This window comes from Labrus mixtus, chromosome 19 (assembly GCF_963584025.1).
Source record: "Labrus mixtus chromosome 19, fLabMix1.1, whole genome shotgun sequence".
NCBI lineage: Eukaryota > Metazoa > Chordata > Actinopteri > Labriformes > Labridae > Labrus > Labrus mixtus.
The window spans coordinates 18,607,611-18,622,342 of NC_083630.1; the positions used below are offsets into that span (position 1 = coordinate 18,607,611).

Here is a 14,732-nt window from a genome sequence, read left to right on the forward strand (position 1 = left end):
GCAGGAGCTCACGGCTTCAGATCCAGCAACACCGACAATGACGCGTTTACTCGATGACAGAAGACGTATCTCTGCTTCACAAAACAGATATATGAAGTGAGGGATGAACGCAGAGGACTCTGTGGGGAAACATTTCACTCCACGGACCGAGCTCTCTTACTCCCGCGTGGCTTCAGTGAAACGAGACAGATAAAAAAAAAAAAACATTTTCGCGAGCTGTGCAGCCTCGGGCGCGTGAAGTCTGGGATATATTTTTCCACCCTGTTCAGCGCTTCCTGTCTGCTTTCTGTGTGCACACTGCTGGTTTTTATCTAGAGGGGGAGTGTTTTTTTTCTGTCTGTCTGACTGAGGAGTGCAAATTAAAAGCGGTATCCACCTTTTTCTGCAAGATGTTTTGAGCGCCAAGGGGGGCTGAGAGCGGCTGGTGTCATCAGGGGGATAGAAGGAGGAGGAGGAGGGGGGGGGGGGTGTCTCCACTGCGCAGACAAGCGGCGGATCGTCTCTGCGCTACCGCTCGTCTCCTCTGATCCTCAGCAGGCAGACAGACAGTTTCAGGAGGAGGAGGAAGGAGCGGGTGAAAGAGGGAAAGGGGGCTTCTTTAAGGGCTAGAAATCTGGAAATATACGGCGGAAAAATGACGATGTCCGTCCCCGAGAGGAAATCAGGATCGGAGGGGAAAGAGGAGGAAAGCGAGGATGAGAGTGAGATCTTGGAGGAGAGCCCATGCGGGCGCTGGCAGAAAAGAAAAGAGCAGGTTGGTGTGTGTGTGTGTTTGTTTGTGTGTGTGTGTAGTGTGTGTGTGTGTGTGTGTGTGTGTGTGTGTGTGTGTGTGTGTGTACTGTGTGTGTGAGCAGGTAGCCTAATAGATAAATCAAGTTGCCCTCTCTGTATCTGGACAACCTCTGTTATGCAATTCTCGAGACAGGCCGATGTATTATTGCCCCATGGTGTGTTGCACCATCCCACCAATACTGTGACACATCCGTTGATCGGCTTATAACCCACATCAAGTCTATTTCAGTGTTTCAGGGTTAGGATGCTTTTCCTCCCGTCTGGATCCATGTTTCCATCACTGCTGTCACTTTTCCACTGGAGGATTTCTGTTCAGGGTCTTTGACTTCATGGTGGACTCATTTCATGATGCATGTCAGGCTCCTTTACTTTAAGAGTAAAGCTAGAAATGTATGAATCATTAAAGCATTCAAGAGAGAGCATAAGGAGAGTTATGCAAATCTATAAATTGCATAAAAGTCTTCCATATTGTATTTGTTTCTTTAATGTGAGTGCATTATGCTTTGATGGCTTGATAAGTAGGCTAAATGTCTCTTTTGTTGTTGGAGATATTGAGTGTTGATTGGACAAAATAAGCAATCTAAAGATCAGCAAGGATACTTGTTTTCACTAAATCATGAGGATGATTCATTAAATTAAGAAAACAATAAGAAGATTACTTATATTTAGACATGTTTGTAGTGTAAGCTAATGATTAATCGCTTTAATAATAGATATATTTTGTATTTCTTCATGTCATTGATGAATCGATGAATCGCTTATAGGCTACAGAGTGTCAAGAGCAAGGAGTTAAAGAAGCACGATGAAGTCGGCTTCTTAGAAAAAGTCCCAAAAGCCAAAAATATTCAGTTTACTATTAAAGACGAGAAAGAAAAGAAACACCTCTGAACTATCTCCCGTGTCAAAAGCAGGGACGTTTGGTATTTTGATCAAAGAGTTTTACTGAAGTGATTTCAAGATGATCAAAGTGCCCTCAGCTTGATATTATTTCAATTCAACAACTGGAAAAAGCAACTCATAGTTCCAGCTGAAGGTCGGTTTCTTTTGGTGGAAATGAGACTTTAAAGATGATCTGTGTCTTCGTTTCATCAACGCTGACTCTGCTAAATCTTTCTGCAGCTCTTTCTAAAAGCATTCAGAGCTGTTTTGGTGGATTTGAGATTAATACAGGACATTTCATTCTGCTGTGATATCATTGAGGGGCACAAGTCCCTGTTGATCCAATATCCGCAGCTTTATTTATGACCCTGTTGTATTTTCCATGCGACGATCAGCAGACAATACATGACGCGAAGTAAGCCGGTGGCCTTGCTTTGGAGCTTTCTCATAAACATCGCCATGTTTGTTTCATTTCAGCATCAAAGACATAAGAACAGCAGCGCGGTTTCTGCCGGTGCTTTCACTCCATCAAACAAAAACAAAAAAACATGACTACATGCTCCGTGTGAGGATTATAAGACATTCAGAAAATCACCCCAAAAGAATATTATCAGAGAGAAAGGAAAAACGACATCTGAATGTCCATGCAGCTGTGAAGAAGTGGGCGTCGGCTTCACTAAAAAGCTCCAGATAAGGCCGAGAATTTAAGTTGAAGGTTATCTCTGCGATACACACACAGTCCTTTATGTGCTGCTACGTCCCGACCTCTGTGCCACTGAGCATCAGTCAATGTGAAAACGTCTCCCCCACCCTGGTGTTTTTCCACCCATTGATTACCCATCTGCATGATTCTGGGCTGCCTCCGCTCCTAAAGGCATATTTATGAAAGGCTGGTTTCTGTATAAATCGATATCAGAACATCCATAGCAATAGATTGTCTGATGTCAGCTTATGTCAGGGAAGGAAAACGGCAGAATAAGTTCCAAAACATAGTCACATTTATGTTCAACTTATTGGTCTGAGCTACTGTCGACCAAAGAGAATAAAATAGACGTTTATTTATAAAGCACATTTCATTACAGGTAAGCTCAATGTGCTTTACATTGAAGATTAAAAAAAAACAAGAGACAAAATAGCTGACTCAACAATCATGAATATGATACAAAAATCAGATTAGGGACAAAACAGTATATTTTACCATTGTTCTCATAAATGCCTTTAATCAACCGGCATCTAGGTACATTTGTTGGGTAATTTCCTTTTGTAGACAAATTGATTAAATTGATTAAACAGAAGAATTAGCTTATCATCATGACATGAGTCCATTAAAAGTCAATTAGAAGCCTACTAATGATGTAATCCCGGAATCTGCTCTCATTCACTCAAGTTAAAACCCAGTCTGCGTCATGAATGCTCTACTTGCACAGCTCACCTTCTTCTTGGACACATTTATCTTTGGAAATACTTTTTTTTTTTTTTTTTTCTAACTAAAAAATGTGCCTCAGCAGCCAGCTTTTTCCGCGTATCTACATGTTTGATCCAGACTAGCTAAACAAAATGAACCCGTGTGATACGATCTGTGCAGGGACAGAACGAGCCAGAATCTGCTGCCAACCATTCATGAAGCGGCTCCAACAGCTTAAAAACATGCCGTCATTAACCTCTGAAGTCATCCCTGTGCTGATAGATCCGTGAGATCAGACAGAGTTTCAGCAGCGGCAGCACTTTTATGAAAACATCCATCAAAAAAAAAAAAAAACTCGGACATTTTTTCCTCGCACTCTCGACTGTCTTGTTGTGATGATGTTTCCTCCTCCTGTGCAGCAGGCCCCCGGGTGTGTCGGAGCAGCAGCGCGACTGAAACATACGTGAATACTGAGCAAATAAGTCAGTGGGTGAAAGTTCAGATACATGCTGCCATTTCTGTGGTTCATCTCAGGCATTGAAATAAACACCGACCACAGTCACATGGTCAGCACATGGGATTGTTTTCCTGTGCAGACGTGCAGGCGGAGGCAGTGTAACACTTGTAAACTGAATGAATGTGCAGCCTTTAAAAGTCACACAGAGCATTGATTTCTCTGTGATCAGATGAAGCGTAGAAGCCGCTTGTACATGTCTTTTAGTTTTATTACGCTGCGGTTGAATGTTAAATCCTTCCTGGCTCAGATATTTGTGTGATCTGAAAACAAAACAAACAAGCGGAATAAGTCACACCACAAGAAGAGAAACCCCAAGAAGTGAATCAAACCGAGTTGGTGGTCAGACCAGATTGTGTTGGAAGTTTGAAGAGTGTTGAAATGCCGCGCTCTTCGATGACATGACTATGAATGGTGCACGTCGGCAGCGTCATGATGTCTGACTTGTGGCACGTATCCTCTGATTGAGTCATCTATTCCTTTCATGAATGGCGACATTGAGGCAAAGTTTGACACGGTTAAAGTAGTGACTCACTGAAAAATCGCTGTTGAAAGACTTGAAAGTTTTCTTCCAAAGTTTTGTCATCAGGTGAACTAAAGCAGAGATGTTCACACTATGATGCAAGAGGTAAACGTTTGAAGAACACTATGCGGCTTGACCAGCTGATCAAAAAGGCTGGCTCAGTATTTTGGTAGGTGTAAGGACTCACTGAGGAAAGAAAGGACAGGATATATTGGGCAATGGCAGTCATCCTCCAGGCCAGAGGAGACACACTATACGGGGGGTTAATTTCAATCAGTGCATTCCTAGTTACAACCCTTCTTTTCTTTTTTCAAAGATTTATTTTTGGGTGTTTTGTGCCTTTATTGTAGAGATAGGACAGTGGATAGAGTCAGAAATCAGGGAGCGAGAGAGAGAGTGTGTGGGGAATGACATGTGGGAAAGGAGCCACAGGTTGGATTCGAACCTGGGCCGCCCGCTTGGAGGACGACAGCCTCCATACATGGGGCGCGCACACTAACCCCTGCGACACCAGCGCCCCAGTTTTGGGTTTTTTTAAGGCATTTTTTGGGGGGGGGGCTGCACCGTGGTAAACGCTGTTGCCACACAGCAAGGAGGTCGCTGGTTTGAATCCCCGTTCCGGACAGGGCCTCTCTGTGTGGAGTTTGCATGTTCTGCGGGGGGGACTCCGGCCTCTCCCACAGTCCAAAGATTTGGTGACTGTAAATTGCAAGTAGGAGTGAACTGGTTAACAGTCCAGGGTGTAACCCCGCCCCTTGCCCAATGACAGCTGGAATCGGCTCCAGCGCCCCCCCCCCCCCCCCCCCCCCCCCCCCGCGACCATGAACAGGAAAAGCGGTATAGATAATGGGTGGATCTTTATGGGCATTTTTGCCTTTTATTGGATGGGACAGCTGAGGAAAGACAGGAAACGCCCCTCCCACCCTTACTTTTAATGGTGCTGAATCACTTGAAAATAAAAAAGGATGCAAGTTGAAAAATGTACAGCTTAGTTACTGAATCCATGGTTTTATTCTTCCTGTCTAATTCGTTTCTCAGGGGAGGCCAACAGTGTCAGAATTAATCAAACCCTGTGATTCTTTTTAAACAATCGCAAGAGCTCAGTAGTTCACATCCACCACAGAACCAGTGCTGCCCCCTCGTTGTGACCCTCGCCCTGTATTGCAGCATGGCAGGCCTCCTGAAGTGAGTCCACACCCTCTCTCCCCCACACTGTGGTGCACACAACTCATTCCAGTAATTGCTCCATCTTCCGCTCACAAAGAGATGGAAATGAGGCAGCCTGGGTCGGGGAGTCTGCATTCATTTGTCAAGACGTTAATTCACAAGGGAGGATGAATGTGTGTTAAATGTGAAGGCCGGGTGTTATTATCTGCTTTACGTTAACTGAGGTGTTTGCGCTAACATGCATGTGGCAGGATGGAGATACTTGCACGCGGTACATCTGCAGGGCCGCCCAGTTCAAGGACAACAGCCTCTTTACATGAGTCCTGCAAACTAGTGGAGTCCTGCTAGCCCCATGGACTCCACCTCCACTCCACCTAGAGCAAAGCTTTTTGCGCAGGTCTGCTATTTTTGCCATTCTTGCCAGCGAATGAGTGATATCTACCAGGAAAACTCAGGGGGGGCTCATTGCATTTAAAGAGACACACACACCAAAACGGAGCGTTCTGAGAGAGCTGGTTTCTACAGGGTCACAAACCTCCTCTGGTGCTTGATTCACGTTGTATTTTGACCAAAGCACAGCACAGATGTTTCATTTAGACCACATGGGGACTGCTTGAGAAGGGGGATAATATGTCCCCTTTAAATAAAATGATGACTTGACAGTTCTATTTTAAGTTTTAGATGTGTTGTCGTGTTACGTTGTGAAATTAAAAGCCAGGCTCACACATGTTGTGATGATTTTACGACCGTCGAATAAAATCCTCCCCACGCTGTATACTTGATGTTCGTCAGCAGTAAACCTTTTTCCTCGTCTGGTCATAAAGCGGAGTCATTAAACGGAGCCAACATGCACAGCACAGAGCATGGGCCCTCGTAAGCTCATGTCAAGTTGCAGCTTGCAGTAAGTGCTCTCTGTCCTGAGAGGATTCTTCTAATGACTTACACTCCGTAATAATCCAGCAGTGCAGGCATGTTTGCTGCTGCGACAGCTGCCCTACGAGGAAAGACATCCACTCAGATTTCCCTGGAGAGGAAACAGAGCCGGGACAGTGAGCTTTGATCCACCTGTTAACACGGTCGCTCTGCCAGCGGCGGTCCTGCACGCCTGTTGCTCAGCTGGGCTTAAGGCTTTACTATGAAGAACATTCACATCCACTCATTCCTAGAAAACACAAAGACTGATCAGACCAGATGATTCCGTTGATTTTTGGTTATTTTCAGCCGGCTCTCTCTGCGACTGAAACATCTTTGTAACTGTTTGAGTCTTTGACATTCTTTGCACAGACGCACATGGTCACCTGAGGATGAATCCTGCAGAACTTTGGGAAGCCTCGAATTATCATCTTGTATATCTACGATGTCGAGAGTTTTTATTTTTTGTAACATCTGAGGGACTTCGGAATACATTACCACTAAATTTGTCAGAAATCCATGGTGCCCAAAGGAGGAATCTCATCAAATGTGTTCTACATCAAGTAATTAAGGGAATAATGTACAGATTAGCTGAAAAAGAAAATTAAAGTTGCAGCCCTGCAGTTAACTGAAAACAGATATGACCTTCAATACTTGTTCTAGTGTGATACAATGAAACTCAAATTAAATGCTTTTTGACTGGTGAATTCTCATATTATCGCCGCATATATGATACCGATAGTCACTTGATATGCTTCTATCGGCCGATGTTTTCGGCCGGACGATTGATCAGTCGTGCTTTAATCTGTACTTATGTGTCGGATTTGGGATCTGAACTGGACACAAGTGGATGGGTGCATCTTGAATAGCGGGTGCAGCACTTTAGTCATCTGCTATTGTTGGTTAAATGTTATTCCAGTTGAACTTGCCTCTCTCTGTGGGAATAATAGAGACCTTCAGCTGCACCTTCTCTGGACGTGTCAATGATTTAACTACACCAGTGTTATGAACCTGCTCATTTGTGGTGACGCACTGTATTTTTCCAGCCTGGGCGTCTCTGACCCAACCCGCTCCATTACATTAGCGGTAGCATGCTACTTTCATCTGTCTGTTTTACAGCTGTCATGAGTGTTTACTTTTTTTACGACGCAGCTCTCAGTCGGCACTGCGTGTTGTTGCAAATGGTTGCTGTCACTCCGCGTGGTTCATACGAGGGACGTTTGTCTTCAGTGTTTGTGAACACACAAAGAGAGGAGATACTGGTTTTCATGTTTCCTTGCTGCTTTTTCACAAGCACCCTTCTTGTACGGAGGAGGCTTGTTTACACAGAGTACAAACTAGCAGCGTTGGCATAGCACACAAATAAGGGTTTTAGCTTCTGATAACTCAACTGTCAGCATGCAGACAAGAAGGCTTTCAGTAACCCCCAGCTCTCTAATGGCCTGGAGGAAATGTCTGCTGCTTTATGCACTCTGTTATCATCAGATTGTGATATTGAGTTCCATGAGTTCATTTGAGAGTAAAGTGTGGAAGCTGCAGCTGGCAAACACATTTTACTGCGGGTCAACGGAGAGGAGGAGAAGGCTGTAATTTTCATGTAGCTAAGTGAGACTTGTAAAATTTTAAAGAGAGAATCTCGTAATGTCCTGTTTTTAAAAGTCGACATGCCCTCTGCCTGCCCTTTGCGGAGCTAAGTGGATCAGTAATGCCTGTTGATTACTTTTATGGCCTCAAATTGCCAACTCAAGTCCACCATGCACTTATTAAATTACCTTAATCGAGCCAGTCATTTGTGTCCTTGAAGTAGTTGAATTCTGTTTTCCCGTAAAAATATCAACGTGATATTGGAGAGACCTTTTAACACAAACAGCCTAATAGGATTAACAGTTACATGAACTTCTTGATTTAGTTTTTTTTAGCGGAGAGATGTGGAATTTTTCTCCCTCTTGGCACAAAGAAAAGCAGCGTCAGCAAACTGGTGCACCTTATTGCAGTGAGTAAATACATTAATCCAGCTCTTAATCTTTTTAGAGGCATTTTATTTTCTTCAGTTAATCAGATATTGTGATTTATCATTCTGACAGACTGTAAATATTAATGGACGAAGCCTGAGTGACGTCAGCCATCTGTTACTGCATTGGGCCGCGGAGGCTCATCGGCAGCAGCCGCCATGTTGGATATCCTGTCTCAGCCTGACTTTCAGTCAACCTAACGACAGGCTGAGAGCTGGAGCTGAGGCGGGTTTTAAGCCTCTTTACAAACAGTTACATTGCGCCCACCTGTCAATCATCAGCTGTTTTAAAAAAAAAAAATCCACCCCCCCCCCGTACAGTGTGTGCCAATGAGGTCAATAACTAATCAGACCTGTTTGGTTTTTTGAACCCGTCTGTAAACATGTGCATTTCTGCAGTACAAGCTGCCATTTTTTATTGGGGTGTGTATGTGACTTACGGTGATTCTGCAGCCAGCCTCAAGCGGACCCCCGACGACCTTCAATGTGATAACAGTCAGAAGATCTGTAATTATCACCACCTGGTGACATGGAAAAGTCTTGTAAAACCACACCTGAGGCGAATTCAGTGGAGAGCGAATCTGAGGAAGCCTCTATGCAAAACGTGTTTTGCATGAAGTTTTATTTTTAACCCGCAGCTTTTCCTGTGGCCCTGTATGTACGGAAACATAAAGAATAGTTTTCTTATGTGTCAGATCCTCTGCATTGTACTGTGCACTGATATGAGCTTTGAGATGCATTAAAGAAGCAGCAGAGTAGATGGTCTTAGCGCTTTTACACCTGAACTCTTCAGCCGAGGAACATTTTCAAGTTTAGCTCTCTCGATGTAAAAGTTGTAGGGTCATGTGATCATGAGAGATCCTGTCACCTGGTTGTGACATATGAGCCGGTCTTTCTAGCCCTCTCGGTGTCGCCAGATCGGACAGGATACACAGAGAGAGGTATCAAGTCAGCGTTTTCCACTCCAGCTGAGTGAAATGGAGCTCCCAGGATTTTCTGCCGGTCGGACGGGAAAGCTGGCATGAAAAGGAATCCTCTAGGAATGGCTGACATGTCTGCTGCGGGCCATCACTGAGCTGTCCGAGCAGATCGCGTCACATGACATGTAGGCCTCGGAGAAATGTCTCACACCTACTGAAGTATGCTCTTCCCGGAGGCCGCAAGATCTTTGGAAGAAGGCCGTTTCCTAGAGTCATCTTTTTTTTTATAAAGGGCAATTTAAATGTTGCTAAATGCATTTAATAACATTCATTTTTCAAAGTGTTTTCATCCCTGAATTGGATTTGCATAATTCAAACTGCATAATTCCATCATTATTCATCTCTCCTCGTCTATCAGAAGCTGGAGCTTCAACAGTTCAGATGCTGTACTGAATACCTTTTTTTTGTTATTTCTTTATGATGTATTTCTTTCCCTTTCTCGGGATAACCAGCTGAATGTAAACAGTGTTACATCACAACCAGAACCCTTCAGAACAGAAACAATAGAGCTCAATCACAAAAACTTTAGTTTCCGTCTTAGACTTGAAGAGCCTCGGCCAGACAAGCCAGACTATTGTACTGGAAGTCTGAACAGACTCGAGAAAGAGGAAAAACAAAAACAAACATTAGACCCAACAAGTCCATGTTCCAGCTGCTTACACAGCGTGGGGTAAAGCTGGAGAGCACCAAGATGAAGAAACTCTCGGGTACTAAATATTATTATAGAAAATGAGTGAAGTATGAGTTAAAGAGAAAAGTGAAGTTTTACATGCAGGAAAGTTGTTTCTGCAGCTTACGTCCCCGTCAGATCAAGAAAAACTGTCTCTGCACTTTCACATGTACACATAACTTCTGAACAGTTTCCAATATTTTATGGCTGAGTTGTTAGTGTGAACAAAAGCAGCTGGATTTTTCACCCAGATTGTACGCATCATTTTTCCTGTCAGCCCCCAAGCTATTTTTTCCTCCAGTCGGGGTAGGCTGATGTGTAAACGCAGCAGGTAAAATTCAGTAGAATTCACCCCGAGCTAAAGTGGGAGGGGGTGAAGACTTTTATACCACGTGACCGCTGAGCATACGGTGACGGCTGTGCATCAGAATGTAACCGTTTCTGTGTGCCAGAACGTTCTTCTCAGCTTTTTTTTGGATGCAATAAAAATGTTGAACACATAGCATCAATATAAAAGCCAAACATTATCATCATAGAGTTGGACTCATATCGTTCGTTTTGCTTCATCTCTTGCCTCCTGGGATCCCCCCCCCCCCACCGTGTACGATATGAGGTGCATATGTGAAGAAACTCAGGAAAATCTTAGCTGCCTTACATCATCTAGAATGTTTTGAAGACATTTTTTGAACATGTCAAAAATCAAATTTATTCAGACACACATCGTGACGTTTGTCTTGGGCTGAAGTTTTGCACACATCAGCTACCTGCAGGTGCTTGTTGGTGCAAAAGATTTGCATTTAATATAGGCTCACATTTGTGGGAAAAAAAATTAGAATCAATCAAAACTTCTTTTGTTGTATGTTGCATCAGGATTTACTTGGGTAAGAAAACCCGCCACACTGCTTGGTGTAAGAACAGTCTTTAGATGTGCCTGGGATCTGTTCTGCTTTGTGTCCTTTTGAGAACTGAAATGAGAACATCTGATTAAAACAAGGGAAACATAACATAAGTGGAATTTCCCCGTACACATGCAGACTTTTGGAAAGTCTTGTGATTCTGATGCACACACTGGAGGTTATAATAATAGTCTCAGGCAGAGACTACTTCCTGTCTCGTATTGTAATGTGAAGCCTTTAATAACGCTCCCTGAAGCCTCTCGCTGTCTAAGTGCTGCCTGATTCCCATCAACTCTGAGGCCTGCTGAAAGGGAGAGCAGAGAGAGAGAGAGAGAGAGAGAGTGTAAAAACACTGAGGGAGAAGTTATAGTCGGGTTGCTGTTGTTTTGAATGTGAGTGTTAGAAGGTCAAAGGTTGTCCACCTCCTCACATCTGTCCTGCTGTTATCACTTTGATCAAAGAACGTGTGTGTGTGTGTGTGTGTGTGTGTGTGTGTGTGTGTGTGTGACTATCAGCTCTAAAAACATTCAACAAAGAGAGATCCTGCTGTTGCTGGCAGGTGTGGATAGGTTGCGTAAAGCCTGCTTACAGCCTGCAGTGTTTTAACTGTCAGTAAAGAAGTAGGGGTACTACAAAAAGTTTACACAGAAAGCTTCAGAGAGCTTTCTTCACTCCGTTGACCGCCTGATATGAAATCTGTGTGTGCAGCTGAACGTCAACAACAGCAGCTTGTATCTTGACCTTTGAAACCAAATATGGATATCTGTGTGTGTGCATGTGAAAAATGTTTGCGGTGACAGGGGACCTTGTGGAAGAGAACCTCGTACATGAATATGTGTATGTTGTGTTTTACGCATGTTTTTTTATTTCTCTTTTTCACCTGATGTGTTTTCTTGTGTTTCAAATGGCATTTCATTGCACACTCGAGACAAAGACGAATATGACTATATGCTTCTTGCATGCAAAAAGTAAACAGTAAGGTATATTTGTATTCTATTCTTTTTGAATTCAAGGCTATACTGTGGTGTTGGAAGGAACTTTTAAGAGTGTTTGCTATAAAGCTTGAACGCTGATTTGATTTCTCAGAGATGACTTGTTTTAAAGTTTCTCCTCAAGAAATGTTTTTGCAGCTTTCCTTGCAATGACCTCTCATTCTTCTGAAGTGCTCCTATAGATTTTAAAATCAAGGTTCCTTCACGCTACAATGCTTTATCCCTCTCTGTTCTTACTAATTTAAAGGCAGTAGGTTTTTCCTGTAAAATAAAATTCAAACTTATACAAAAGTGATGCCACTCAATGGTCACGTGTGGGCCTCCATGTGTGGTGTTGACTGTGTCTGCAGAGACCCGTAGTCTGCCTGGATTTTCATGTTTTGTTTGACGCGGGATGTTTCTGGGCGGGGAGCTGGTGTGTTTTCCTCCAGCCATGTGCAGTGCACAGGTGAGTTAAGGAGTGGATACAATTCAGCGATTCATTGGAAGCCATTCAAACAGGGGGGGAGATTTAGCCGACGCTAAAGTATAGCCGTGAAAAGGAGACAGGGGATTGCTGGAAAACTGCAATAGCTTCAACACTTGTGCAGACACTGGGGGGAAAAAAAAGAGATTCTGCAGCCTCAGCTCGGGTGGTAATCTCTGCAAATCATTTCTCTCTGGTGGTATGAAAAGGAATGCGCTGCAGGAACAAACAGTCCTGCATCAAATAATCTAATCAAATAGGAACAAAACATCAACATCTAAGTGCCGTTGTTGCTGTCTGAGGCCTCACATTGTGTACCTGCAGCTCTTCTTCTCCTGAGATGAAATAACATTTTGCTCCTGCTTCACACGCTGTAATCAGATTTCCACCCTCTCGTAAACCTGCTGCGGGCGCTGCGTGGAAGATGCGACCTCATTTGCATCCAGAATTTGAATGTGTACGTGTTGTTTGTGCAGCTCAGGAGGCTGGATAGTGAAGCAGGTTACGCTCATGCTGCGACACACAGTTGAATCAAAAGTGCATCCCGGCAGCCATCAGCCAGGAAGATGTCTGATGAATTAAATATAACGCTGATGGATAAAAGCCTGCGCCCCGCAGTGAAAGGTGAGGGTCAGGGATGATGATCAGCTGCTATGTGGAGTGCAGGTCGTGTCCTCTGGAGCTTTTTTGATGAAGAATAAAACGACCTGAAATTCAGTGCAGATACTTTTATTTTCAGTTATGGATAGTGCAGTTTTATATGTACACACTCTCCTTTGTTAGTATAAATTGTGTTGAGGTGGATTGTTTCCTGTTGGGCCAGGTGCTTTTTTTTTCCTTGTAATGTTTATAACCGTCGACATTACTTACAGTTTACACAGCAGCCTGGTAAGGAGCAGTTCATGTTATCATGTTGAGTAAAGTAATAGCCCGGGTCTTCACTGTTTCTGAAGTGGTTTCTCAACGTCTACTTAAACGTGTTGCTTTTACCTGTGTGTGTGTTTTAAATGTATGGCTGTTTTTTTTTTTTTTTTCTTCTGGCTCTGGCAAAGGGAGAGGAAGTTCTCATTCTTAGTTGCTCCCTCAAAATTGAATCTGCTGCACAAATGCTGATCAATTTCTGCAAAAATCTTTCAAGTCAGACTTGCTGATTTTCTCATCAGAATTAAATTCTTGAAGTGGAAAAAGTGGTTGGCATCAGTTTTGAACATGCAGGGAAAAAAAACATGGAACAGTTGGAGGAGTAAAATTAGATGAAACATTTTCTTTCAGTTTCTTTCTGTTTTGGTTTCAAACACTAGTTTTTTTTTTTTAGCTGGAATACCTGTCTAGTTTGATGAAGCTTCTTTAAAGTTGAGTTTCCACAGCGAGTATTTAAAGTGGCTTCAGTTCCAGCCATTGATGGACTTCCAATACAAATCATTGTGTGACGTCGCTGACACTACACAGTCTTTGCTCTTTGTCTGTTTCTAGACTCATCAAAGTTTAGCTGGATAACGTCTCCAATATGGCGACCGCAGTTGTTGGGCTTCATAACTTCCATGTTTTATACATTCTGTGGTTGCTCTACCAAATGCTGACCAGACTATGTCACTTCAGCGTCTCTGAACAGCCCTTCAGTGTGTGTGAGTCTCGTGAGGCTCCCCTGTCGGCGGATCTTCCAAGGAGCTGTTTGATCCAACAACACCTAACGTTATTAAAACTCTGCCGATGACAACCCACGCTGTGGACAGGTAGGTGAAGGTTAGACAAACAGAACCCAACCCCCCCCCCCCCCCCCCCCCCCCCCCATGTTGTGCATTCACAGACCCTTCCATTGAGCTTTGTCTTTAAAGTTACATAACAGTAACGGGCACAAAAAAAGCAGCTTGCCGTCTCCATGCACGTCTGCCAACAGCGCCTTTGTTTGAACACGCGCTGAGGAGCCAGCTCAGGTTGACTCTCACTACTGGGCTTAATCCCCCCCCCCCCCCCCCCCCCCCAGTGAGATAAACACCACATGATAACCACAACTCTTTTCTGCCCTGTCATCTCGTTCGTATCTGCTTTCTCTGTTTACAAGCTCGTATCAGCCACTTGGCTACTCGGACCCGATAAACAAAACAATATCTGGGCGGGAGAAACTTCTACTCACATTCTCACCGCCCCCTCTTAAGCGGTTTTCTGCGCTTGACAATATTGTTTTACTGCTCCTGCCTCCAGTAATGGGAGAGCTAATGTGTGTCTCAACATGCATGAGCACACCAATGTTGCGCTAACAACGAGCTTTTAACTGTTGCTGGACGGCTACAAACACTCAGTAAGCCTTCGCACCATTGGCCAAGTCTTTTGAGGGTTTTACCCCGAATCACCTCTTTTGCTTGCTGGAAAGTTGTACTGCAGTAACCTCTGCTGGACGCAGAGGAGGGGGGTTTCAGCCCACAGAGCTCATATAACATATATCGCTTCCTCTGGGTTTGTAGTAGCAATGAAGCAAGCTGTGTGTGTGGATTTACAAGCATGGATTGGGTAATACAGTGGGCAGA

General features: G+C 43.8%; 1 protein-coding gene across 2 annotated transcripts in view; it reads left to right on the forward strand.

Moving 5' to 3' along the window:
* Positions 1 to 14,732, forward strand: part of nrbp2b (nuclear receptor binding protein 2b) — a 33,538-nt gene continuing 18,806 nt past the window's right edge. For both annotated transcript variants that reach the window (XM_061064035.1, XM_061064036.1), the window contains exon 1: positions 1 to 754. In XM_061064035.1, the coding sequence (XP_060920018.1) occupies positions 635 to 754 (120 nt within the window). In that variant the 5' untranslated portion in view covers positions 1 to 634. The remainder of the gene's footprint in view (positions 755 to 14,732) is intronic.